Genomic DNA, 26,340 nt, shown 5'->3' with positions numbered 1-26,340 from the left:
CACTCCTTTAGATCAAACAGTGTCCCCTCCAGGGTCATCTTACAATGTAAAAGACTGTGGGGACAATGTGTATATTAGTAGCTCCCAGAGGGTGAGTTATCTGTTCTAGTCCGTGAGAACCCGCAAGAGGAGAAATGGCAAGACCTGCTAACCTCATCCTCCAGAAAACCTGGGGAGCAAAAGGTATTTCAAGCTGCGTCTGTCCCTTCCTTAATGCTGAGCCCAAAGGGGTGGCAGCCAGTGCCAGAGGCCCCCAAGCCTGTTCAAACTTGTTTTTATTTCCTAAGGGGTCAGGGCAGGGGGGTGGGCAAGGGAATGCATAACTTGGGTTTCAGGAGGGACCCCGGGCCTTGGGGAGGAGGACAAACCCTCCCGATCTGTAGCGTTGCTAGTAGGTGTGGTTCTGAGTGTGCTCCATGATGGTCCGAATCGCCATCCATGTCTCCTGGGCCGTGGGGATGATCTGCGAGGCCGGCAGCAGGAAGCCATAGTGCCCAGTATCCCGGAGTTCGAAGCTGAAGGAGTACTTGATACCGTTGTCATAGGCCCAGTCCACGGTGATCCCGCTGGCCACATCTGAAAACAGTAGGGCAAAGAAATGACCCCGGGAGGAAGAACAGGGTGTGGCCACAAGGTACAGAGGCATCCTGAGTGGAAAGTGGGCCCTGAGGGCCAAACCCCCACGCACCCCAGACCACACCAAGCTTCCTAGCCCAGGCCTCAATCTGAGCCACACCCTGCCCACTCAGCGCATGCTCTGTCCCAGCAAAAAGAAAGCTCCTTGAAGCCACCAGACTGAGCATCTTTCCCCTCAAGGTACTTAGCAGTAAGCCAGGCATTGGGAGCTGTGCATTAATTAATGCTGCAAAGAAACAGCTGCCTGTTTCTGGGTACCACCATCCACCCTTCTATCCAGATGTGGGAATCAGCTCTGGTCCAGCCCAGCAGGATCCATGGCACTGCCCTGTGGCTAACCAGGCCTGCCAGTCAGCAAAGAGCCTGCACCCGCCCAACCCTGGGTGCAGGTGGAGCCTGAAGCAGAGGTCAGGGGAAGGCTCACTCACAGAGGGTGGTGCTGATGCTGCCATAGATGTACTGGATCCCATGGACCTCAGATAGGGCCCGTACCGCGTCCTTGGCAAGTTTGGACTGCAAGATTACATCCAGAGGGTGAGAGGCTGGGGTTCCCCACATCCCGCTCCCTCACCAACTGCTGAGAAGCAGGGACTTAGGAGTCCTGGAAGTTGAACGTGTAGATGGCTCTCATGACAAGGGAGCACAGCACCTCCAACTTTGAACTTGATCACAGGTGAGAACAACAAGCTCCCCCTCCTCCCTACCATGGGGTCTCTTGGTCCAGATCCTTGTTTTCAAAGTGAGGGTCTGAACCCTTTGGGAGTCTGCTGGATGCCTCCCCTAAACACTAAGCTGCCAATCTCACCAGCTCCTTCTGGTTTGAAACAGGCTCCAGTGAGTGGCCATAAGGGTACATGAGCATCTGAGAGTAGCTGTGGATGGAGATCAGAGCCTTGATGTTCCCATGGGCCGTGATGAAGTCCACAATGGCAGCCACCTCTGGCTCTGACTGAGGGGAGGGCCCACGATAAGTCTCTGAGCAGGGGTTGTTGTTAGAACCATTTCCTGGAAGTTAAATAAAACCACCCAGAGGGTTAGGATTTCCAGGTTTAGGAAAGATACTTTGTGCTCACAAAATATCCATGTGTTCCCCTACATTTCCCAGTCTCCTTTGCAGTTTGAGGCCATGTGACTACTTCTGACCAATGAGAATGTGAGCAGAAATGATGTGTCACTTCTAGTTCAAGGCTATCTAGAGGAAGCATGACTTCTCCTCACTCTCTTCTGTTCGTGTGGTTGGAAGCAAAAGATTCTAGATGGAGGAAGTATCCTGGATCCTTCTGTCACTGTTGGAAGAGAGCCGTCAAGGAGAGTTTACCCGCATTGGACTTTGTGTGCATGAAAAATAAACTTTTATTGTGTTAAGCCAGTGCGATTTGAAGGGGTATTTGTTACTGCTGCATACCCTAGTCTAACACATCAGAGGAGTGTAGCCACCCCACGACTCAGCAATTCTGTGGCCCTTTGGGGAGCTCCCTTGGCTTGTCCTTTGGTTGTTCCAACTCTGGTTCCATTAGAAAGGCAAGCCTGTTTGAGCATTGCCCCCACAGGAAACTCTAGGTCTCCCCAGCAACTCCAGCTTCCCCTATGAGCAGTGACCCCTTTGAGCTGACCCTTCCCTGTGGACCCTCTATGGCCATGTGGAAGGCTTGGGTTCAGTGTCACTTGAGTACTTGGACTTAGCATCTGCTCAAGCTTTGTCACAGCCATGGCCCCGGGAGCAACAAGGACTTGTGGCCAGGAAAAGAGAGAACAGATATCCCCATAGTTGCCCTAGACTGCTCTGGGAACCACAAATACAGAGGTCTTTGAAAATTCTTCTTGGGGACCTAAATTGGGGGAGAGGATAAAGAGAAGCTGTGCTTCTATTTTTTACACAAATTTAATGTGTTCCCATCTCCTCCTGGATTCTTTGCTCTCTATCTCTTTTCTTCCTCGTCCCCTCTTCTTCTGTTTTCCTCCCCGCCCCAAGGGCCATGTTGTGGAGAGCTAGGCTGAGCTGGTCAAGATTTGTAGGTTAAGGATATATTGGGAAACAGCCATCTCAGTTCTTCTTCTCGTTCTTCCTCCCAGAAATTACACACAAACCCAGTTCAGAGGCCAGGGATCGGCCCAACTTCAGAAGCCTCCTAAGGATGCCAGGGCACCCTCTTGGGCTCCAGGGCAGTTGGCTGGCTGGAGAGCTGAGGGCCTGGCTCATGGACCAGTTCAGATGCTGCTCTAGGACTGCAGCAAACTGGTCCTTCCCAAAAGTACAGGTGAGGGTGGCATGGGTGGGAGGGATGATCTACAGATTACTCATTACACAGCAATTAAATTAAGGCAATAATAAAACCATAAACAAAATCTTCCTGCCTGAGTCACCAACCCAGACACACGCTACGTCTGACCGCAGGCAGGCCCAGAAGCGATGCACTGGGGAGCAGGGAGCACATCCCCTCCTGGTCTGTGGGACCTCATCTGAGGTGAGGACCCTGGTTAGAAGGGGATGTGGCTGCAGGGAGCAAGAAGGTGAGGAGCAGCCCCACAGGCTGGAGTGGGCCCAGCTAATGGTGGTCCTGCTTGTTGCGTCTGCCGGGAGCTTCTGCACCTGCTACACTTGATGAATGACAAATAGCAACAGATGAGCAGAGCGGGGGAGGCTGAAAGCTTTGTCTGCGTTTGCAGCCCACGCAGGGAGAGCGGTTCCCCTGCCAACGACCAGGTGGCTTTGCCCAAATATGGAGAAACACTTCAGGCCATTAGTTCTGGTTTGAGCTAAGCAGAATAAACTAATCTTCCTCTGACCAAATGGGAATTAGCTGCCTGCCTCTCTCTGACGTTCACAGAGTCCTCTGAGCCTGCCTGTTTCACAAGTACCTGCTAATGGATTCATTAGCTATTTATTTTTCCTCCTCTAAAAATGTAATTTGTAGCAAGGGGAAATCTCTAGAAGGACACGGTAAATTATTAAAAGCAGTAATCTTTGAGTAGTGGGATTATGGGAGTGTTTTGTCCCCCCTGGGCTTCCTTTTTTTTCCATTGTGTATATACTGATCTTTTTTTCCTGCAACGAAACCCATAAAAGTTATTTTCTTTAAGAGGTAATTTGTCTTTCTACCAGCCCGTCCAGCTCATGTTCCATGGGCACTGACTTCAACCGGTTCTGAGGGGCCCATGTGGATGCCCACTTGGGGCGAGCGTCTGGTCATTTGGAGGTAGAATCACCTAATTTTACGGGGTCGTGTTCCCTTACACACGCGTTACACACACAGCCCAGACTCTCAGGCAACCCCGACACTGTGGGCTGGGGGCCTCACTCCAGACACTTCAGAGCTGTCATTAGTTTTCAATGACAACAGACCCAAAGAAGCCAGATTTTCAAAGCAATAGGCATCCAGATCTAGAATGTTCTATCTTGTTGGTTTGGCCACCCGTCTGTGGATCTGCTTTTCAACAGCAATGGCACTGTCTCCTGTGGAGCCAAACCCCAATCCCACAGTACAGAGTGGATGCCACATCTGGGGGCTGAGGGCTGTGCCCATGCAACCCTCCACTCTGCAGACTGTCCTGGCTACACCCAGCATCCCACCCATCAAATTGCCACGTTCCCGAGGTCCACGTGTGCATCTCTGGGCTATCTGGAAGTCTCATTTTCCCCATCTAGTCCCTGTGCCCCTTGTATGATAAGGGAAATAACCAGGGAAGAACATCAAGGAACTTGGGAGGAAGCTGCCCGCCCCTCCCTGGAATCATACAGCCCTGCAGATATGCACCAGCCCATCAGCCCAGGGTTACAAAGTATCTGAGTCAAAAATAAAAACCAGGCTTCGAGTCAATGTCGATGATAGGGAACCGGCTTACTCTATAAGTGAAGTATCATTCTGGCCTCCTCAAAGGGCAAATATCAGGTCACAGCTCTCAGGGAACGAGCTCAGAGGTATTTTCTTCTGACATGTTCCCTTCAAGGAAGGGGTAGGGATATTTTGGGGGCACATAAACTCTGAGTTTTGAGCAACCAGCAAGACTACCCCAAGCCCTTCTCCACCATATTGAAGATTTGATCCTTGCAGTTCATCCCCAAGCAAGGAGCTGTTTCCCATAAAAGCTTAGCATATGTACACATGTAACACACATGTACAGCCTCTCCCCATATCCCACGGCCAATCGAGGCACATGCTTGCCTGTCCCTGGCCATGACTCACTTGCGTTAGCTAACTCCCTTGCCTCCCAAGCTATGAGTCAACCTAATCTGACTGTGTGGGAGAATGTGCCAAGGACCCACAAGTCCTCCTCCAGCCCTGCCCCCGGCCCAGTAGACTGCCATACCTCCGAAACCTGACTTCCAGTTCCTGTTAAGGTCCACACCAATGCAGAAACTTCCAGGTCTGGTGGACTTGTTCTTCCGCCACAAGCGGTTCTGAGAAAGGCCAGGTCAGGTGCCGTCATTCCCTGGGCCCATTCCCAGGGGTGGGAACCGCTGACATCCTGGCCTAGGAAGGGGGGTCTGCTGGGCCCGGGAGGGGCAAAGGGAAGGAATCTCTAGGGCAGGATGGGGCTGGCATGGGGCTGGGCCAAGGCTGCAGGTCAGACACTTTATGGTTAAAGCTGGGGTGTGGGGAGAGGCCTGAGCACAGGCAGCCAGCAGTGGCCTTCCTGGGGCAGCAGGAGGGAGGCCAGAAGGCGAGAGTCGCAGCTTCAGTACCTAGCAGCCCGCCTGCCTCAGTGAGACTCTCCGTAGGGAGCCCCTGAGGAGCTGGTTCCCAGTGAACCTCAGCCCAGCTTCCCAAAGCTGCAGTGACCTATCCTCCAAACCCCCAGAGCTGACCCCTGACCCCCTCCCTCCAAGGTGTCCTCACCATGCTGTGGGTAAAAGCAAACCCATCGGGGTTGGTGACGATCTCCATGAAGATGTCCATGGCGTTCAATATGTTCGTCAGGCTGCGGTCTTTGCCATATTCACTGACAATCTGCAAGAAAGGGCAGAGTGCATACAGGGTGAGGGATGCAAGACCCTGCTGGGCTCTCCTCCGAGGTGGAGCAGGACATTTGCACGACCATTGGCTGCAGGCAGAGGTGGCATCAGGCCATCAGGTACATCCTTCGTGCAGAAACGAAGACCTGGGTTTTAAACAACTGGAAGGCAGAAGGTAGATATGGGCTCTGTGCTGCAAAAGGCCAGAGCACGTGGCAGCTGTTCCAAAAGGCAGGAGGGCAGACAGAACCCTGAGTTTAAAGGAACCAAGAATAATTTCTCAACTAGAGATGCTCTTACACAGTGGAGCAGCCCCCGCCCCCTGCACCAGCCCCCATCGTCCGTGCTGACCTTCTTGGCAGTCCAGATGCCAGTGGCATGGGTGATCCACTCCCGGGAGTGAATTCCAGTGTCAATCCAGATGGCCCCGCGCTGAGAACCTCCAGTGCTGAACTGGGAAAAGGAGGAATCCAAACAAGTTTGAACCGAGACAGCTGCAAGGCTGTCCCTGAGCTGCCGGTGAGGAGGTCCCAGATGCATAGGGAAGGCCGCCAGATGTGCCCGAGGGAGGGGCTGTGTGTGCAGGTACCTGTGCATGAGCCCATGAAGCGCATGCATGTGGGAGCCCTGGTGACACAGTGATTCTCTTGGAGAGCAAAGTGATCCAGCCAGAAGCCCAGAATCTCCCAGGTTTGAAAGTATCTTAGACTAGTGCTTCTCAAACTTTAAAGGGCCCATGACTCCCCTGAGGATCTTAGTAAAATGCAGATTCTGACTCAGTAGGTCTAGAGAGGCGTCTGAGGCTCGGCATTTCTAACAAGCCCCCAGGGCTGCTGCTGCTGCTGCTGGTGCAAGGACCACACTTCAAGGAGCAAGCACTACGTATATAAAAAGAGAACATAGACAGCCCCCAGAGGGAATGGAAGCAGCAACAGGAAAAGGCAAGTCTCAAGTCAGGTGAGACCACCAGGCCCTTCAGCAGAGTCCCCAGGGCATTGCTGAGAGCAGCAGCACCTGTCTTCTCTGAGAGCTGGATGTCCAATGCCCTGTGTGGTCCATGCTCCTGGGTGCCTGTAGACACACGCCCAGAATTGTTTTCCACGGGCTCCACACTCGCACTCATGCCGTCTCCTTCACTACCAAGGGCACTGCAGCTGCCAAGTTTGCTCAAACTCTGTTTCCAGTGGCCCCTGTGAATCTCAGGCCCATAGTCTCAGGCCTATGTGTGGCTGCTTGAGCCAGATGACCTAAGTCGTTTACAAATGAGGCTCCATGTCTCTCTCTTCCCATTTAACAGATGAAGTGACTAAGGTAACAGGAAGAATGCTGACTCACCCACACCCACACCCCCAGTCCAGGGTGATGACTGCCACTCTGCAGTTCTATCTCCTTAGGGACCCTCCCCTCTCCTCCCTGATCCAGGATGTGCCAGATCACCACATGTCACCTGGCCATACTTACAAGGGTGTGTCCCTGAACACCACAATCCCACAGCTTGCAAGTCACCTCAGGACAGGAGTATGCACATCTTCTCTCTCCCCAAAGCTCCCATCCAGCCACAACCCCACATGAGCTCAATGACAGAGATTCTCACTGCAGAGTCTAGCGGTCAACACCATGAGCTTTTACCTTCAGGACAAGAATGGACCGATTTTCAAAGCTGTGGCCAATCCGAATTTTTGAGACAATATCTGAATGCTCAGTTACAAAGTTGTCGATCCAGCTATATATCTGAAAGGAATGAAGTTTATCAGACGGGCAGTCAAGCAGGGAGGGGACGAACCCTAGGACTTCTCTAAATGTTCTCCTTCCCCCATCCCACCCACCTTAATGCTTCCCCACCTCCCTTGAGGATATAGAAGAACCCAGATCAAGAACTGCAAAAATCAAAGATGCCCTCCAGGCCTAACATAACGAGCTGTGGTCAGCCCAGATTCCCAGGCTTCTCACCACTGGGCAGAGCTAAGCCTTTGCCTGAAAGAACAGCATATGCTGAGCCTACTCAGTTCCCAGGGTCGGCCTGCAAGTCTCTCTCTGGTTGGAAATTTTCTCTCTTGCCTCCATTCTCTTTGCCCGTTCAATCCATTTGACAGATCTCATAGACCTTGCAGTGTTATTTTTGGTCTTCTTGCCCCTTTAAGACTCTAAGCTCCTTGAAGGCACGATTATTTATCCCTGACATCAATAAATACTGATGGACTTTATTAATTCATTCTCTTATTCTTTCAATACACATAACTGAATTAACAAATATATGAAAGAAAATGAATCCTCTATTACAGGCCTTGTGAAATAGGAAGAGTGATGATGATAACAATAGAGTGGACAATATCAATAACATCACATCCTTTACATGGAAATGGAGCCTGTACCTTGAGTTTCTTTCTGGACTGGGCATCCCTATGCTCTTATATATTCTCCTCTATAGACAAGTCACAATCAGGCACACCCACCCTAGCTGGCTGTACATGTGATCATGAATTTTTTCCAAGTAAAGGCAACTCTTTTATTCTACAAAATGGCTCTCCGATGTGCCTGCCTTCCTGCCCCTTCTACCCTCCAGTACCTACAGCTGGGGCCACTTAACACCAGGGCTGGTTGTGAAGATGTCAAGAGCCCTGGATCCCCAGCCAGAGCGTTGGATATGAAGGTGTCTACCTGCCCTGTTCTGGCCTATGACAGGTCCCTGCCTGAGTGTTCTGCCTAGCAGACCCTGTACTCTGGTTCCCTACATGCCATAGGCTGTACTATTGAACTGCAGTCCCCTCTATCTGAATCCTGGCTTCTGGACCTCTTTGAAGCTGACTGTCCACCAACAGACCTTCCCCCACTGTCTGTTCTGTACTCCCCAAGCCTCAACTCACAGTCCCATAGACTCCAAAGTCCTTGACTAGTCTCTGCATGAGTCTGGAGATCCCAGGTGCCCAAAGGGGCAACAGAGCCCAGAGCTTGACCAGGCAGACCTACCTCCTCCAGGGTGTGGTAGGAGGAGTAACTGAAGCTATTGGTGCTGCGCTCCAGCCGGCGGGATTTCGCCATGGCTTCTCTCTCCTCATCCAGCAGCACCTAGGAGACAGGAGCACATATTGGAAGGGAAGAGGAGAGCCAGGCCCACCACGCCTCTTCTGAGCCCTGCCTCAGCTGGCTGTGCACAAAGACAGCACTGACACAGGAGAATGAGCCACCATGAGGGTGAGCGGTGCAATAGGAGAAGATGCCAGGTTGCCGGGTGATTCTTCTGCTTGGTAAGCTGGCATTCATGCCACCATTTCTCAAACGGGCACAAGGCAAGGAGTCCAGAGAGCTGCGTTCTAAGTCTGCCACTGCCACTAACTTGCTGTGGAAACCTGGCCTTAGTTTCCTCAGCTTGAAAATTGGGACAGCGATACCTGCCTTGCCCATCTCAAAGGATAAGATGTAGTAATGGATATGATAGTGTTTCAGAAAAGATGCTCACAGTCTACTGCCGACATTGCTTTTGCTTTTGCTCTGTGAACAATCTGTGGAGTCAAGGCCCAAGCTGAACCATGTGCACTGACTCCCTATGGGAGCAGAGGGCTCCCCTGACCCCCAGCATCGACTCTGCTCCCAGGAAGTAGCCTAGACAATTGGTGTCCAAGCCGTTCAGAAAGCCAGGTGTGAGCAAGGCCAATCCAAATCATTATTATTAATGTTCCAACAGTCTTTCACTCACCATGTTAACTGCCTCTTAAATATAAGAATAGGTGATCCAAAAGAAATATCCTTGGGTATTAACTTGGAGTTGGCACTCAGTCTTCACATGGTACTTCCACTGACCATAGAGAGGGCAGTATAGTACCTGGGTTGGGTTAGTCATCCCAGTTTGGGACTCAGTGAGGTGGGCAGGTGCCCTTCACCCCAAGCTCATACCCTTATGCTGGCACCCAGGGGCCAAGGCACTCCAGGACTCAGTGCTGACTGTTCAGTATGAGAAGTGCCTGGGCCCCTCTGCCACAAAGGGTGCTGGGAAAGCCTAGGACCTCAATACAAAGTCACCCCTAGTTTGCGGCTCTGGGTCACAAGTTTTGATGATGCCTTGCTTCAGGCCAGAGTCTTTGAGTTTACCAGGCGTCTTTATTCTCATTATCTCAGTTGATCTGGTCAGATGACCAGATAATAAGTCAGGAATTAACTATTCGTGTTTTAGAGATTAAGCAGATTGGAGAGGTGAAGGACTTACTGGCAAAGTTAACAAGGGCCAGAAGTGAGATAAGAATCAGATGTCCTGGTTCCTAGCCTTGGCTTCCTTAAGGCTAGCTAGCTATCAAAACTAAAGGCTAATGGGGCAGGTCCCATGGGATGGTGATTAAGTTTGGTGCACTCTGCTTCAGCGGCCCAGGTTCACAGGTTCAGATCCCAGTCACAGACCTATACCACTCATCAGCCATGCTGTGGCAGTGACCCACATATAAAGTAGAGGAAGATTGGCACAGATGTTAGCTCAAGCCTAATCTTCCTCAAGCAAAAAAAAGAGGAAGATTGGCAACATTGGAAGATGTTAGCTAAGGGTGAATCTTCCTCAGCAAAAAAACAAAAACAAAAAAACTAAAGGCTAACAATAATAACAAACACACACATATAGATACATACGTTATATGTATACATGCATATCTATATATGTGTATTAAGATACAGATAGAGATACAGATGTGTGTGTGTGTATACATAGAAAGAGAGAAAGCAAATGATACAAAATGTTAACAACAGGGGAAAGCCTATTGTACTATTCTTGCAATTAAAAAGTGTTTTAAAATAATGAAAAAGCAAGTACCCCAGGCATATAAAAACAAGACACTAAAATACTAACAATGCCTGTTAGGATAGAAGGATTATGATTTTAAGCAATGTTTTTCCGTTCTCTATTTTTACATTTTTGCAGTGTGCTTGTACTACTTCAGTAAGTATGATCTTCTAAACGAATAAATTATACTAAAACAAAAACAGAGAGCCCTAATGGGTAAAACGAAGCAGCCATGGGGTCTTCGGTCCCGGGGCTGGAGGAGAGCCCCCTGCCTGGACTAAGCCATTGCCCAGTGACTCGCTCATCCTGCTGTCCCAGTCAGCTTGCTCACAAACCTCAAGCTCAAAGATTTAAAAGTGCAACTAGAAATCGATGTGTGGGGCTCATTTTATTTTCCTTGTGAGCACCGACTGACACGCTAGGCAACTGTAATTGCAATGTTTTGTAGCTGAACTGGCTAGGCTGGGGACGTTCCCACTCAGGCAAAGCTGGGGTTGCTGGTTGGGCTGGAGATGGCTGGAGGAGCCCTGATCCTCACCAGCCGGAGCACCACAACAGGAATTTGGCTTCTTCCCAGGAAATCAACGGAAATCTCAGCAGCCCCCATGACCGATGTGTGCCGGTCACTGTAGGCTGGGCACTGCCAGGCGCGGCGAGCAGCTGCAGGCAGGCCGGACCCAGAGTGCCCCCAGAGTCAGGCCCGGTCTGGTCCTCGCTCTGGTCCCACTGGAATGAAGTTACAGAGGACACATATCTAGTTTCCTAGGGGCTGGTGAAGGGCCTGAGGCGGTGGGTGACAGTTGAGGACAGGGAGGAGAAATTGGGAAGAAAGGACCGGACCGGAGGACCCAGTTCTTCCCACACAGCCCAGGGACGCCCACAAGAAGACAGCTCCCTTGAGGCAGTCCTTTGTTCCACACAACAGCTTGGAGGCAAATGGGAAGTCAGCACCAAACTGCAAATAACTTTCCAAACCCCCTCCCAGCCCTGTGAATGGATATGACACCCGCTTACAAATTGGGAATGCTCAGCCCTCACAGCTGGGCCCCAATTCCAGGAACATTAATCTACCCTGGCTTGAAAAATACACAGATGTTTGCTCCCTTCAAGGGGCTGAGGGAAGGGGACGGGAGAACTGAGAATGCAGTCCTGCCACAGGCTCAGGAATGCCTAATTACAGCCCTGTCAGCCTTCTCAGAAGTAAGCCATTTGCCTCCCTGGAAGTCATAACCTGTCAGGGAAAGTAATACCTTGGTGTGAATTAATTTATGACAGGGTAAGGAAGGATGGGAATATTAAGCACAGAACAGCATCTCCAGAATGGGGGAGGGGAGGAGACGGAATGGCAGTCAGCAGCAAAACTCCAACCACCGACGCAGGATGGATGCAGCTCCTAGAAACAGTCGGTGAAAGCTGGAGATGGGCTCTAACCCCTGCTCTGTGATGACAGCAGTCACCTCGCCTCATATGTCCCTGGCTTGTTCTCCAGGCCTAACGTTCGCAGTAGCAGCTGTACGGCTGGTGGCGACTACAGTCCATGCCGATGTAGGGGGTGTCTATGGATATGGGGTTGTCAGAATGGACCCCCTCAGAGCTCAAGGCTGAACCGTCGCTTCACTGCCCAAAAGGCAAAGTTAAAACACCACACAAACAACAGTGACCACTGCTGAGGAGGCAGATGGCACAAGATCAACGAGTGCAGCGCCTGGAGCCAGGCTGCCTCAGATTAAATCCTGACGCTGTCACTAACTTGGGCAAATTACTAATTTCCCTGGGCCTTCATAAAATGGGGGTCATGTGATCACACACTTTAGCACATACTTCAAAGCGTTCTCGTGAGGACTTGAAGCATTAATACATACAAAATGCTTAGAAAGTTGCCTAGCATGTAGTAAACGCCAGCTATGATGATGATGACAATGACAGGACAACAATTGTAACCCTTGGGGTGACTCCAGGACTCTCTGATGGAACAATCATTACAAGGCATGACCAGGGAATCTGAATTCCCCCCGAACTCCGAAAAGAGCAGTTCAGGTCGTATATGTGCGTCTGGCTGGAGCTAGAAATATGGGAGCACTAAGGAGGCTGAAGGTATTTCCACACCATGATCCTGGATGAGGGGATAGGGGAGAAGTCCAAGGACAGAGCTGGGAAACAGGAAAACAATATGCAAAGGAGCAGCCGGTAAGATGAGATAACCCAGGAGAGCATGGTGTCCTGGAAGCCAGAAGAAGAGGCCCATCTCAACGAGGAGAGAGCCAGCAGTTGTGCTAAAAGACAAAAGAACGATGAGCACTCAGAGTTGACCATGGAGGTGGACCTAGGAGATGTGTGTGACATTGTCAAGGGCAGTTTGGTGAAGCGAGGGGTGGACAGTCTGTCCGAGGAGAGGGATGGAGATGGCAAGTATAGTCAACATTTCCAGGAGTTTTGCTCTGTGGGGAAGCAGAGAAATGGGGTGATAGCTGGGGGAAGGATCAAGAGAGGATTTTTTTTAAGATGAGACAAATAGCTCTGTATTTCTATGCTAATGGGAATGACCCAGGAGAGAGGGGGAAAATTGGCAAAGCAATATTTACACTAAATTGTATTTTGCTCTAGATGCTCAGAGCATGGGTGATTTTTGTTTTCTCCTTTGTGCTTTCCCCTATTTTCCAAATTATCTAACATGAATATTTATTAATTTTGTAATCAGAAAAAGCTATTAAAATCCACAGAGCTGATTGCTCAAGTGAAGCCTTTCCACAGTGCCTCATCCCAGGGAAAAAAACCACAAAAACCAAACGGCTGAAAAGAACGAAGAGGTGAGGAAAAATTAAATGCAAATAGAGCTCACTCGGAATCAGATAATTTCTTGCCTGGCCCACTGCAATTTCCTCACCACCTTCCTGTCTGTCAGTCTCTCCCTGCTCCTGTCCCCAATTCTGCATTGTCACCGTCAGAGGGATTTTTCTTCAATGCAAATTTGATCATGACAGAGCCCTCCCATGGCTCCCTGGCAGTTTTGGGGACAAAATCTCGACCTCTTGACCCGGTGGAGCATGCCCTTTGTGATCTGGTTCAGCCTCATCTCAAAGCGGGGTGGGGGGTGGGCCCTTCCCCTCTGCCATCCGCCCCTCGCCCGCTCTTCAGCCGCACCGTAATTACTGCCTTCTCAGAGCCGAGACAAGCAGTGCCTCTTGTACTCGCTCCCATAGCAACCTGCTCCACTCCATCAGAGCACTCATCCACTCCATTGTAATCACTGATTTACTCCCCTCGCTCTCCACCCCCACGATGCTCCAGCTCCCCTAGATACAGGGGCCAGATTTCTTATCTTTGTATTTCCAGCCCCTGGCCCAATGCCCAGCACACAGTAGGTATCTCTGTATCTGTGGGTGGAGGGAATGAACCCACCTCTTCCATCTCAAACATCCCTCTGGTCACAGGGCAGGGGGGCAGAGGTGCACGTCCTTTCCTCAAAAATCTCGGGGGCCTCTGGCCAAAGGGAAAGGCAGCACCAAGGGTTTTCACGCTCCCTCTCAGCCTTGTAGTATCAAGCAAACACACCCTCTCCTCCCTCCTTTCCTTCTCACGTCTATTAATTCAACTAACACTTATTAGGCCGCAACTAAGTAGCAGATCCTATCGTAGGTGCTGGGGTAGAAAGATGGATAAGGGGCATGATCCTGGACCTTGAGGGGCTCGGGGAGGGGGCTCTGGAGATAAAGACCAACATATTGTAAGGTCTCCCTCTGGGCATCCTCCTCCTGAATCTGCCAGCAGAGTAATTCATTCAGTGGACAGTTGTCGAGGGCCCACCAGGCAGGAGACACTATGCCAAATACTGGAGCTGAGAAGAACCAGAAGACGGGGAGAAATCAGGCCTGAGCGTCAATAACTAAAACACAAAACTGGAGGCCAACGACCCGAGGGGGGCAAAGCCTCCTGTTAGCGGCTCTGAGCTTTCCTCCTCCTGGACACTGTCCCTTATCGTCACCACAAATCAACTCAGCGCAGCAGCCTCGCCCTCTCCCAGGGCCCTTGAAGCTAAAATGTGATCCCAAGTGTGACAATCAGAGCTTGACACGTTGCAGACAGAGTGAGTTGCTGGTGAAAATCCCGCCTAGCTGGGTGAAGGCCGAAAGAGTCCAGTAAATGAGAGGGAGTGAAAACCCCCAGAGCAATTGCAGGGCTGAGGACGACAGGAGAGGACAGGCCAAGGAAAAGGCAGATGACCAACTCTAGGGGAGCCAGGCTCAAGGGTGCCTCCAGGGCCTTCTTGATATGCAGAAATCAACAGAAAATTTTGGGAGACCTCTTGATATCTGTTGGCCAAATGCTGTGAAGTTTCCAGGGTGCGGCAGAAGCAGGGAAATGCAGACTTCACAATGCAGGCATGGGCTAAAAACGAGAAAGGAGTTCTATCTCTTTTGCGCTGGTGGCCTCTCCCGTCTGTGGGGAGTTCCCCCATTTTTGTTTGGGGGGATTTAATTAGAGAAATAGCCCACCACTCCCCACCCCCATGTTGAGCGGGGAAACAGATGTGCCTGATGAGGGATAAAGGTCTTTGAATGGACCTGAGTGGCCCGGCCCTGTGCCTGCATGAGAAAGGAATGCCGCCTAATGCGTTTATCCCCTGGCATGCGGTGTCAAGTGTGTGCGCCCCGGGAGACTGCGTTCCCACACTCAGAGCCCTTAGAGGAGATTAGCCGCAATACAACGTGGTTGGGAATGAACCTTTGTGGATATCATTCTACAGGTACACAACAGCATCTGCAGAGGGGCGCAGCCAGAGAGGCCTAACCAAGGAGTGGTACCCAAAAGAGTCACTTTAGGAAGGAGGCCCCTTGGGCTATCCTTGAAGACAGAACAATTGAAATAGAATTTCACACGTCCAGAAGAGACGCTGTAAGGTACAGCAACAAGGGGGGTGAGGAGATTGGGGTGCCTGGGACGAAGTCTTTCTTCGCCCTACCCGAGGGCGGGTCTGCAGCCCCTTCTCCTGAAGCTGTTCCTCTGGGAGAGTTCTGCCTGGGAGGGGTGCCTAGTGAGGGAAACAGCAGGGCTCACACGAAGCTTCTCTCACCGCTTCCTACTCCTCTAGAGGGAAGGAATTCCCTGGATGGCCGAGACACACAGCACAGGAGGGAGCAGTCGGAAACGCAGAGGAGGCCATCCAGAGCTGCCTCTGCACGGCGCCTGGAACAGGCCTCTGCTCTCTCCTCCCGTCTTCCTTCTCCCCATCTCCTCCTTGGCCGTGAGCCGCAAATCCTCTCTAGGAGGACCCATCCACAAGTGACCCTGTTACCACACTATGAGCTCTTCTCCCCCGTGAGCTCTGTCTTAGATTTAAATTTTCTCTGAGAAGTGTGAGGTTCCACTCCTTCCACAGCTGGTTCACAAAAATCAGGTGGAACTCCAGAAACAAGACGTCCATTGTAGCCCTGGATCTTTCTGCTCCATGTTGGGCCTAAACCAGAAAGGTGTGTGGAAGATGAGCCCCCAGCTGCAGCGCTGGGGCATGACCTCACCTGGACGTCCTTTATCATGATGCTGTAAGCAAGGCCGTGAGATCCCAGATAAGCTTTGACGTCTGTCAGTTCAGAGAAAGGAACTCTCATATCCACAGGGAGGCTGGGCCTGGCTGGGCCTCGCCAGAAGTCCACCTTGTTCACAAGGGAAAGAAAAATGGGCATATTTATCACATGTCCTTACACACAATCCTGTAGGCACCCTGGAGAGCCAGATGATCTTCTCTTATATGGTAAACAAGGTCCCCAGTTCCATAAAGCAGGGCCTAAGGCCGAGCAGAGAGCTGGGGACAAACAAAATCCCCAAGGCACTGAGTTCTCGTCTCTAATTTCAGGCACTTTCATCTCCCAGCTCCACCCAAGCACTATAACTTCCCCAGGATCCAAAGAGCCCGAAACTGTTTCTCAAAGTGAGACGGCTCATCATCTGGGACATTAACAGGGACAAGAGCTCCGGTCAGAAGAGAGCCATCACTGCCCCCAAACCTGGGAGAAGTAGGAGAGGCCTAATCTGGGTGCCTGTGTCACCTGAATGCTATTTTTCAATTTGTAAAATGGAGAGAATTACTGGTTGACAGGGCCACTCACACGAATACGAATGAGGGCTTTGGGCCACCTCCAGAAACACCTGGTTGTTTCAACAGCCCTCGAACAAAACCCTCCTATGATAATAGCTGAGGAAAATGTTTTCCATTGTGGAATACTTGCAGATGACAAATGTTCTTGGAAACAAATGCTCAGGCTGACAGGGACGAACCCAAATAAAACACAGCTTTGCCAAGCTAAGCCATGTCAATTGGGAAACAGATGTGTCCAGTCTGCGAGCTGTATGGCATCTCACCCGGAGGCATAGGTACCTGCCGTATGGCTTCAGGACATTCCAGCTATTTTCAGAGTGGCCCCCAGACAGGGTCTGCTCAGCAGCCCCCCATCTGGACAGAGCAGAAAGCCAGAAAGGGCCACCCAACCGTCCGGGGGAGTGTTCCCCACCTTTCCTGAAGAGGAGCCGCATTTGACTTTCCCACACTGTTGTGATCTTTGGCAGAGATATCTGAGGGCAGGTTTGGGGTTGGGGGCGCAGGACAGGGAGCCAAAAGTACAAGCCGCTGTGAGGGAGGCAGAACGTGTCCCCGAGCCCTGAGGAGTCCTCACCTTCTGGGGCTTCAGGCCTTCCAGCTCCTTGAGAAGTGAAAGCTCCTTCTCATTTTTGGCCAAGACTCGAAGAACCTGGTCTCTGCAAAGACACGGGGAGGAGCAGAGGGAGCTGCTGAGAGGGTCTCCTGGAAGGCTGTGCTGCTTGGAGGAGGCAGAGAGGAGAAGAGACCAGGCTGAGGGAACCTGGCAGAAGGCTGGAGGCACCCTGTCACCAGGAGGCTGGAGGACCCCTGAGCAGAAGGATTTGTAGCTCTGGGAAGCAGGCAAGTCCTTCAGCCTGGGGCCGGCTGTCTCTCCAGCCCCAAGGACGGACCACCCAGGAGACTAAATAAAGCCGGTCAGTGTTACTGACTAACGCAATGCCAAGACGGGCGAAGAGAGATGGGAAAGGAATGTGGGGATGGAGGAGGGCAGGGGAGAGAGGAATAGATACAGGGGGGCCGAGGGTCCAACAGTGGCCCCAAGTACTCTTCAAATAAGGGCCCAAGGCCATGGTCTGTCCAAACCTGGTGCCCTCTCCTTGCCTTCATTCAAGAGCCTGAGGACATGGAAGGAGAGATCAGCCCCACCCTACCGTATAGGGCACCCCTGTCTCACTCCTTCCCAGCCCACTGGATGGGGTGGGAGGAGGTATAACTGAGCAGCCTTCAGTGTGACCCTGGGGCCTGATGCCTGGGATGGCATTGACTCCCTCCCAGACTGGCTCTGATACTGTGGACAATGGGCCCCCTCCCTAAGCTTGTGTTTCCTCTTCTCTACTATGGAGCAGTTACCTTGCGGGGGCTTTGGGAGACTGAGAAATCATGTCCATAGAGGGCCTGGTGTATAATACTAGTGGTGGTTGTTAGTGCCTTGGGGTCGATACTGACTCCTAAGTGACCTTGTGAACAACAGAGCAGAACCCTGCCTGGTCTTTTTACAGCATCCTCTCACCTTCCAGTGCTGTATCAGACAATGCTCTGAGGCTATTCATAGGATTTTCATGGCCAACTTTTCTAGAAGTGGGTGGCCAGGTCCTTCTTCCTAGACTATCTTAGTCTGGAAACCCCACTGTAAACCTCTCCACCATGGGTGACCTTGCTGGTGTTTGAAATACCGTTGGCATAGCTTTCAGCATCACAGCAACACGTAGCCGCCACAGTATGACAACAGAGAGATGGGTGGTGTGGTTCCCTGACCGGGAAACCAACCTGAACCCAGATTGTGGCAGTGAGAGCACTGAATCTTAACCACTAGGCCACCAGGCTGCTACTGCTTATTATACTATATTATTTGTATGTATTTATAAAAAATAGTGGGGGCTGGCCTGGTGGCATAGTGGTTAAGTTTGCGTGCTCTGCTTTGGCAGCCCGGGGTTCATAGGTTTGGTGCTAGGCAGGGACCTAGCCCCACTCATCAAGCCATGCTGTGGTGGTGTCCCACAGAAAATAGAGCAAGATTGACATAGATGTTAGCTCAGGGACAATCTTCCTCACACACACACACAAAAAGTATAGTATACTATATGTTATTTATATTAGCGCTCATTGTTATTCAAAGGAGGACAATACCACATACTTATGGTAGGGGTACACAGTATTTTGGGGGTTACTAACTTCTTTAAGAATCAAAGGAAAGTTATGAACACTTCCCCCAGAAAAAAAGGTAGATACACAAAAAACTTTACATATGATTTCAGAGGATTCTTCGAGCCTTGAAAGCTTACCCAAAGACCCTAGATTACAACTCTGGATTTGGGAAGGGAGAATCCTACAGCTTTGTGCCCTGCCTTTGAGCAGGAGAGTGGGAGATTATGGAACTGGAAGTGGGTTCAGGGTGGGAACCGAAATTCTGACTCCCTCTGCCTTGATCAGGTCTCAGCAGGACAGGCCCCGCTTGGACACCTGGTCCCCTAGCTCTTGGCACTAGTGGTCCCTCCCTCCTACTAGGGAGCTGTCACTCACCCTGTGAAATTCATTTGGCCCAAAGCTGCTGCCAGGATAAAGCTGCAGACCAGAAGCGTCCGGCTGTCCACAGGGGACAGCCCAGGGCCCACGCCTCCTCTGTGGGTGCCCTGCATGCTTCTTCCTCCAGGCGAGCTTCAGGGGCTTTCCTCACACACAGGCATGGCCCAGGCCTCAGGACAGCACAGCACCTAAAGGCCGGCAGGCCCGGCCTGAGAATGGGTGTTAGGCTGTCTCTGGGGAGACCCAGCGTATGACTCGCACATACCAGGCCTTGGGAGAGCCAGGGCTGCCCCTCTCCACTTCCAGGCAAATCCTCTCCTGGGAAGGGGAGAGGGAAGGGGGAAAGAGGAAGACAAGGCCCTTAGCTTTCTGTGCCCCCTGGAGGTGTGCTGGGCCAACCTCTTGTGAACATCGAACCCTCAATCTCTCGGGAAAGACGAAAGCAGCTAGAGGCCCAAGGACACCACTCCTTTCCTCCCTCCTCATTTAATTCTTTTCTTTCACTTCCTTCTGCCTCCCCATCCACTCACACTTTCCCTGGGCCACAGCCTCCTTACGCATAAGGGTGTGGACACCATTGAAAGAATGCAGGGTTTAGAGAGCGACAGCTGGTGCTGCTTCGTGTCTAAAAGATCCGGGACAATTGACCTACTCTCTCTAAGTCTCGGTTTACTCATCAGCCAAATGGGGTTAATAACACCTCCCGGCCCTACTTCACAGGGTTTAGAGGGGATGGTATTAGAGGAGACAATCTGAGGAACTGGCTTAGCAAAGCCTGAAAAATGTAACATTATTATTTCAAAGCATTAATTCTTAGTCATAGCCACATCTTGGGTCAGTACTCCAGTTGCAATGGGGAGAATGGGAAGAGAAGAGAATGGAGAGGGGAACAAAGGAAATATGTATTGTATGAGAAGGAATTCAGTGAAGATTCCCTTTTCTCTATCTGCAGGGGGTCACCATTATGCTAGGATAGGTAGTGCGTTTTCTGCCAGACATGAAGGTCACTGCCGCCATTATTATGGTTCTCAACAGAGAGCAGAGCCAATTTCTCAGTCCCGCTGAAGCCCCACACGGCCCCCTTTATGGTCTGAGAATAGTAGGAATAAAGCAGAGGCCAGCACACAAAGCAGTCATATTGGAAGGAGAAAGTGAAAGATGATGCCTGAATGGTAAATGATGAATCTAACAGAAAATCCGCAGGAGGTGGAGGAAAGGCAGAGACTAAATCCAACAAAATTGTTCGGCAGAGGACATCAACAAAAGGCCACTTAACTGTCACCGGCGATTCTCAGAAGCCCCCCTCCCCATCCGTCCTTTCCCAGAACGGCCAATTAACTGGCCATGTGTGCAGAGAGGGGAGCTCTTTTATTGACAGAATGCCCTGCTTCCACACCCCACTGGACCTACTCCATTATCTCGTGGTTCAGCTGTCGAGCTGTGCCACACTCTCCTAGAACCCTGGCTTTGGGAACTCTCAGACAGAAACATTAGCAAAGGGTTTAGGGTCCTAGAAAAGAAAGCAATTAGGTTTTCCACCCAAGTAACATTCAGCTTTAGTAGAAACAGGAATAAAAGAACGCATTAGTAAACAATAGCTCAGGAATTTAAAAGAAAAAAAAGTGCAGATGGTGCTAGTCACCAAAAGTACCCAGCATCTTCTCGTTCAAAAGCATCATTTTAAGTCACTAATAATAAGACAACTATTCCTGTCCTTGGTTTAGGGGTGGAGGAGAGAGAGAGAAAGAGCGAGAACAAAAGCAGAGCAAAAGAGAAAGAAAGAGAAAGAGAGAGGAGCAGTTAAGAATTTTTGAGAATTCTATGGCAGCACTTCCAATAGAACTTTCTGTGATAATGGAAATGTTCTATGTCCACAGTGTCCAATGGGAGAGCCGTTAGCCACTTGAAATGTGACTAGTGAGACTAAGGAATTGAATTTTTAATTTTATTTAATTTTAATTAATTTAAATAATTTAAACAGGCTCTGTGGTAATGGCTATCCTGTTAGGCCACATGATTCTATGGGAATTCACTTGCCCTAGAGACTCCCTCCAATGGCTGGATCGGAAGCAGAGACACACAGCTGTACCTGACTTAATACCTAATGTTGGCTTCTCACTCAAAACTGTTTACTCATCTAATCATTTATTCAATAAATGTCCATCGAATACCTACTATGTGCCAGACACTTGCTAAGGCCTGGGAATAAAATAGAGAGCCATACAGACTTGGCCCTTAGATTTCTAATGGGGTAAGTAAACAATTAATTCAAAGAGCATACAAATAAATATAAAAATATAGCTAGTGTATGTGCTACAAGGGGAAGGTGCCATGTGCCATGAGGACAGGTAACATGGACTCCACACAGACTGAAGAGACAAGAGTTTCCCTGAAGAATTTTGTTGGAGGACTTTTATCTCCTGCAGGTGAGTGGATTAGACAGCTAGACAATTCTGCCCAAAGGAAACAACTAAAATGCTGGATAAAATTTTTTTTTTTTTTTTTGGTGAGGAAGATTGTCACTGAGCTAACACCTGTGCCAATCTTCCTCTATTTTATGTGGGATGCCGCCACAGCGTGGCCTGACGAGCAGTGCTAGATCCATGCCTGCAATCCAAACCTGTGAACCCCAAGATGCCAAAGCAGAGCACTCGAACTTAACCACTACACCACCAGGCCAGCCCTGGATAAAATATTTTTAATAACAGCTTTTTAAATATATTGCTGTGTCAGCATGAAAGTAAGAATCTACAGATCCCACAAAGAAGCAAAAGCCAGACGCCTGAGAGGTAATCACATTTTCTCCTGAAGAGTCCTCTGAACTCGAGAGTTCTCCATCTTCCACCTGGAAGAATACATCTCATATCTAAGATCATTGTCCTTCTGCTTGAAGTATATCTTTTAAAACTTTCCTTTGGCAAAGTTCTCTGTTTGTATTTGCTTGAAAATTCTTTATTTTACTTTCATTCTTGAAAGAGTCTTACTTGGTTTAAATTCTAGGTTGATTATTGTTTTTCTCTCAGCACACTGAAAACACTCTCCCACGGTCTTCTGGCCTCCATTTGCTGTTAAAAGGTAATCAATTAGTTGCTTTGAAGATCTTCTGTTTGTCTTTTGATGTCCTGCCATTTTATCTTCACCACCATACACCACAATGCATCTGGGCATAAATTTCTTTTGGTTCACCCTGCTTGGGAATCATTTAGATTCCAGTATCTGGAGGTAGCTCTCTTTCCACTATTTTCACAAATTTCTCAGTCATTATATTTTTTAACATTGCCTCTTTTCCATTCTTTCTATTACTTTCCCCTGGAACTTTGATTAGATATGTTAGGTCTTCTTCTGTCCTCCAAGACTTTTAATCATTCTGTTATATTTCCATTTCATTATCTCTCTAGGCTACATTCCGGATAATTTATTTGTATCAAACATTTGTTTCTTTATTCCAGTTAACTGATTCTCTCATCAGCTGAGTTTAATCTGTACTTTAATCAATCTGCTAAATTGTAAATTTCTATTTCTACAGTTCATCGACTTTGAAACAATTTTTTTCTCACATTTTAACACCTCTGAAATCAGGATACATCTTTTAATCAGTGGCATCTTGCAATGATAATTGGCAGTGTTTTTGATGGTACATAAAATTATGGTGCATCTTACAATCAATTGTGTTTTTTAGTCAACACAATATGGTGTTCATTTTTCCTTCTTAGAAAGTCCATTTGATTCTTTTGTCAAGCCCAAATGATTTGAATTTCTTATGTATTTTAGAACTCCTTGTTTGTTTCCTTAAACTTATAAAACACAGTTTATATTCTGTGTCAGATAATTGGAACATCTGAAGATTTTGTAAGTCTATTTCTGCTGCATTTTGTTTCTTATGGTTTTGACTCATGGTGCATTGTTTTCTTGTGCCATTTATCTATGAGCCAGTCATTTTCTTTGAACCTTTATCGGTGGAAATCCTTCGAGGCCTGGATTGAAGTTGAGTTCCTCCTGAGAGGATTTGCATTTACTTTTGTGAATTGCCTGGGGGGGCCCTACCAACCTGAGACCACTCTAAATTAAATTATTTACTTGAGTTTTTTTGGATTGTATGGTTAGCATAAATTTAGACCACAAACTCAGGTAGGGGCTCACTTATGGTTATGAATTCTCAGGGGATATTTTTCCACAGATCACCTAACTAACACCAAGATTTTAAAATCCTGGACAATAATAGCATATCAGTTACAAGTGGGAAATCAGAGTTAGTGTTTCAAGGTCTTGGAATTGTTGGGAGAAAGAAGAGATTTTGATAATTTTCTAGACTTTGGTAAGTATGCAATGTTCAAATTGCTTGAATAACAACTAAAAGACTAAGCATAGAGCCATATAATCTCCAAACAGGTAGAAAAGGTGGAGATGAAATGAGAAAAAGTGGGAAAAATAAAGCAAAAGAAGTAAGAAAAGAAGGTGAACAAAGGAATTTTTAAAAGGAGGACAAATAGGATGTAAAAAGAAGAAACTCACTAATATATTTTTGATTGTACTAAATGTAAATGGTTTTCTCTCTCCAGTGGAAGACAAAAATGATCAGAATAGATTTTTTTTTAAACCTAGCTATATGTATTCACAATAGGCATTCTCAAAGCATAAGAGCAAAGGGAAACTAAAAGTCAAAGATGGAAAAAAGATATTCCAGGTAAATGCTAAGTGGAAGAAAGCATCTGTGCATTTATTAATATAAGATAAAATAAACTTTAAGGCAAAAAGCATTATCAGAAATAAGAAGGTCACTAAATAATGATACTACTTTCAATTTCCCAAGAATATGTAACATATAAAAATATTCGGGAATAATTCTAACAAAAACTATGCAACCCTTCCTGGAGACAATCATAAAACTTGATTGAAAAATGCTAAGTTTCTAAATAAATCTAAAGATACACTATATTTTTGGATAAGAAAACTCAAAGTGATAAAATTATCCATTCTCCCCAAATAGATCTAGAGATTCGATGTAATTCCAGTCAAAAGACCAAGAGTCCCACAAAACTTCACAAGCTGATAAAAATGTACATGAAAAAAACAAAGATCCTAAGAAGAGTCAACACAATCCTGAAGAGGAACAAAGTGGGAGAACTTTCTATATCAGACATTAAAACACATAAAGCTATAGTTATGAAGACAGTATAGTCTTGGCAAACATAGATCAATAGAACACAGCACAGAAACAAACCCAAGCACATTTGGAGACTTTACTTTTTGCAGACTTGGCACAGTGGATCATTGTGGAACAGATAGAATAAGTAATAAATGTTGCTGAGACAATCGTAGATCTACTTGGGAAAAATGGAACCAAATCCCTATCATGCCACATACAAAAATCAATTCCAGGGGCCAGCCCAGCGGTGTAGCGGTTAAGTTCGCACGTTCTGCTTTGGTGGTGTGGGGTTCGCCGGTTCGGATCCTGGGTGCAGACCTACACACCACTTGTCGAGCCATGCTGTGATAGGCATCCCACATATAAAGTAGAGGAAGATGGGCATGGATGTTAGCTCAAGGCCAGTCTTCCTCAGCAAAAAAAGAGGAGGATTGGCAGCAGATGTTAGCTCAGGGCTAATCTTCCTCAAAATAAAGAAAGATAGAAAAGAAAAAAAGAAAAAAATCAATTCCAGGTAGATTACAATATTTAAATGTAAAAGGCAAAACTATAAAACACTTAGAAGACAATATAGAGAATATTTTTTATGACATTTGGATAAGGAATAATTTTTCTAAATAAGACACAAAAAGAAAAAAAATAAAGACTTCCATAAAGGGAAAGATGGACAAACTAATTACATTAAAATTAAGAACTTTTTGTTCTTAAGACCCTTGACAGAGATTAGAAAGCAGACCTCAAACTGAGAAGACTTATTTACAACACGTAAAACTGGTAAACAATTAATATCCATGATTTATAAACAACATCTGTGAATTAATTTTTTTTAATGGGCAAAAAACATGAAAGGCCATTTCACAGAAGAGGACTCACAAATGATCTGTAAACATATGAAAATTAGTAATGAGTAATCAGGGAACAGCAAGCCAAAACCACAATGAAATTACCATATCACACCACCAAATGGGCAGAAGTGAAGTGAGTCAGTCAATACCCAGTGTTGGCAAGGATGGGGGGCAACAGAATTTCTCACTCACCCCTGGTGGAGCTTTGAATTGATGAAATCATTTTGGAAAACAGTTGTCACCTAGTAAAGTTGAAAATGTACTGCACACCCTCTGCCCTGACAATTCCACTCCCAGCTATACAGCCTGCAGAAACTCTCGTGCGTGTGCAGCAAGGTAAATGTACGAGATTAGATAAATGGAGATATGGTTGCATTCACACCGAAGGCAACAGAGTCGAGAAAATGAACGCGCTGCAGCTACATGCACCCAGGGGATGACCCTCAAAACTGGAACGTTGAGTAAAAGAAGCAAAATCAGAATATGCACTGTGTATTCCCATTTATATACGTTCACGGACGGGCAAGACGAAACAATATATTGTTTAGGAATGTCTACACACATGGTAATTAGAAGGCAAAGGAAGGAAATTGCTGGCATGGATCAGTGGTTGCCTCTGGGGAAGGGAAGACTGCGCGATTGAGGGGCACATGCAGACCTCTCGGGCAGCCTTATGTTCTTGTTCTTAAGCTAAACGGTGGGTAAAAGAGTGTTAATTTGATTTTTAACAGGTTATGGAAGTTTTAGACAAGCTCTTGTATGTATGATATACTTTATAATAAGACACATTTTAAAGGAAATATGGAAAAGCTAAATTCTTATTTTTCACAGTGAAAAATCAATAGGAAATGCCTAAAGCTGAAAAATCAAGAAGCAGCAACATAAACACCTTGTCTAGGTTTGTGGATGTGAGTAACAAGGTTAAATGAATTCAGTACGGTTGTTGCCAGAAAGCAAGACGTGGGAAGAAGGAAGGGGTGCAGGACCCTGCTGCTTTTTCTCACAAGTCTTGTAGAACCCACTGACTCTGCAAACAATTTATTTAACTGTATAACTGATTAAAATAAAACTGAACTTTAAAAAGTGGCTTTTGATACCTACAGGAGTCAAATTCATAGAGACAGGAAGTAGAATGGTGGTCGCCAGGCGCGGGGGGAGGGGCAATGGGGAGGTGGTGTTTGCTGGGTACAGCTTCAGTTGGGGAAGATGAAAAAGTTCTGGAGACGGATGCTACTGAGGCTGGCACAACAATATGAATGTGCTCAATGCCACGAAACTGTACACTCAAAAAGTATTAAAAGTGGTAAATTTTATGTACATTTTACCACACACAGAAAATTAAAGCTCATTTGAGCTGAGTTAGGTTGGGTATGAAGGAGT

At 48.0% G+C, this 26,340-nt stretch overlaps 1 protein-coding gene across 1 annotated transcript; it reads right to left on the bottom strand.

Annotated features, from left to right (window-relative positions):
- Nucleotides 1-297: 297 nt before the first annotated feature.
- Nucleotides 298-19,082, bottom strand: CPA5 (carboxypeptidase A5). Its single transcript, XM_046669850.1, has 11 exons — nucleotides 18,967-19,082; nucleotides 17,021-17,102; nucleotides 15,869-16,003; nucleotides 8,558-8,656; nucleotides 7,220-7,321; nucleotides 5,942-6,043; nucleotides 5,475-5,585; nucleotides 4,945-5,035; nucleotides 1,442-1,641; nucleotides 1,065-1,149; nucleotides 298-576 (listed from the first exon to the last, which is right to left on the bottom strand). Exons 1-11 carry the CDS (start codon nucleotides 19,080-19,082, stop codon nucleotides 389-391), a joined length of 1,311 nt encoding a protein of 436 aa, XP_046525806.1. The 3' UTR covers nucleotides 298-388.
- Between the last annotated feature and the right edge of the window lie 7,258 nt (nucleotides 19,083-26,340).

Source organism: Equus quagga, chromosome 8 (genome assembly GCF_021613505.1).
Source record: "Equus quagga isolate Etosha38 chromosome 8, UCLA_HA_Equagga_1.0, whole genome shotgun sequence".
Classification (NCBI taxonomy): Eukaryota; Metazoa; Chordata; class Mammalia; order Perissodactyla; family Equidae; genus Equus; species Equus quagga.
The sequence above is the reverse complement of the archived record's forward strand: the minus strand, read 5'-3'. Positions and strand labels throughout refer to the sequence as shown.

Excerpts from the sequence above, each read along its gene's own strand:
- CPA5 (XM_046669850.1), bottom strand. The coding sequence starts at position 19,082 with ATGCAGGGCACCCACAGAGGAGGCGTGGGCCCTGGGCTGTCCCCTGTG. Across the intron at positions 6,044-7,219 it reads GGTCCATTCTTGTCCTGAAG|TTCAGCACTGGAGGTTCTCA; the intron begins GTAAAAGCTCAT and ends TCCTTTTCCCAG. Across the intron at positions 1,642-4,944 it reads CTGGAAGTCAGGTTTCGGAG|GAAATGGTTCTAACAACAAC; the intron begins GTATGGCAGTCT and ends TTTAACTTCCAG.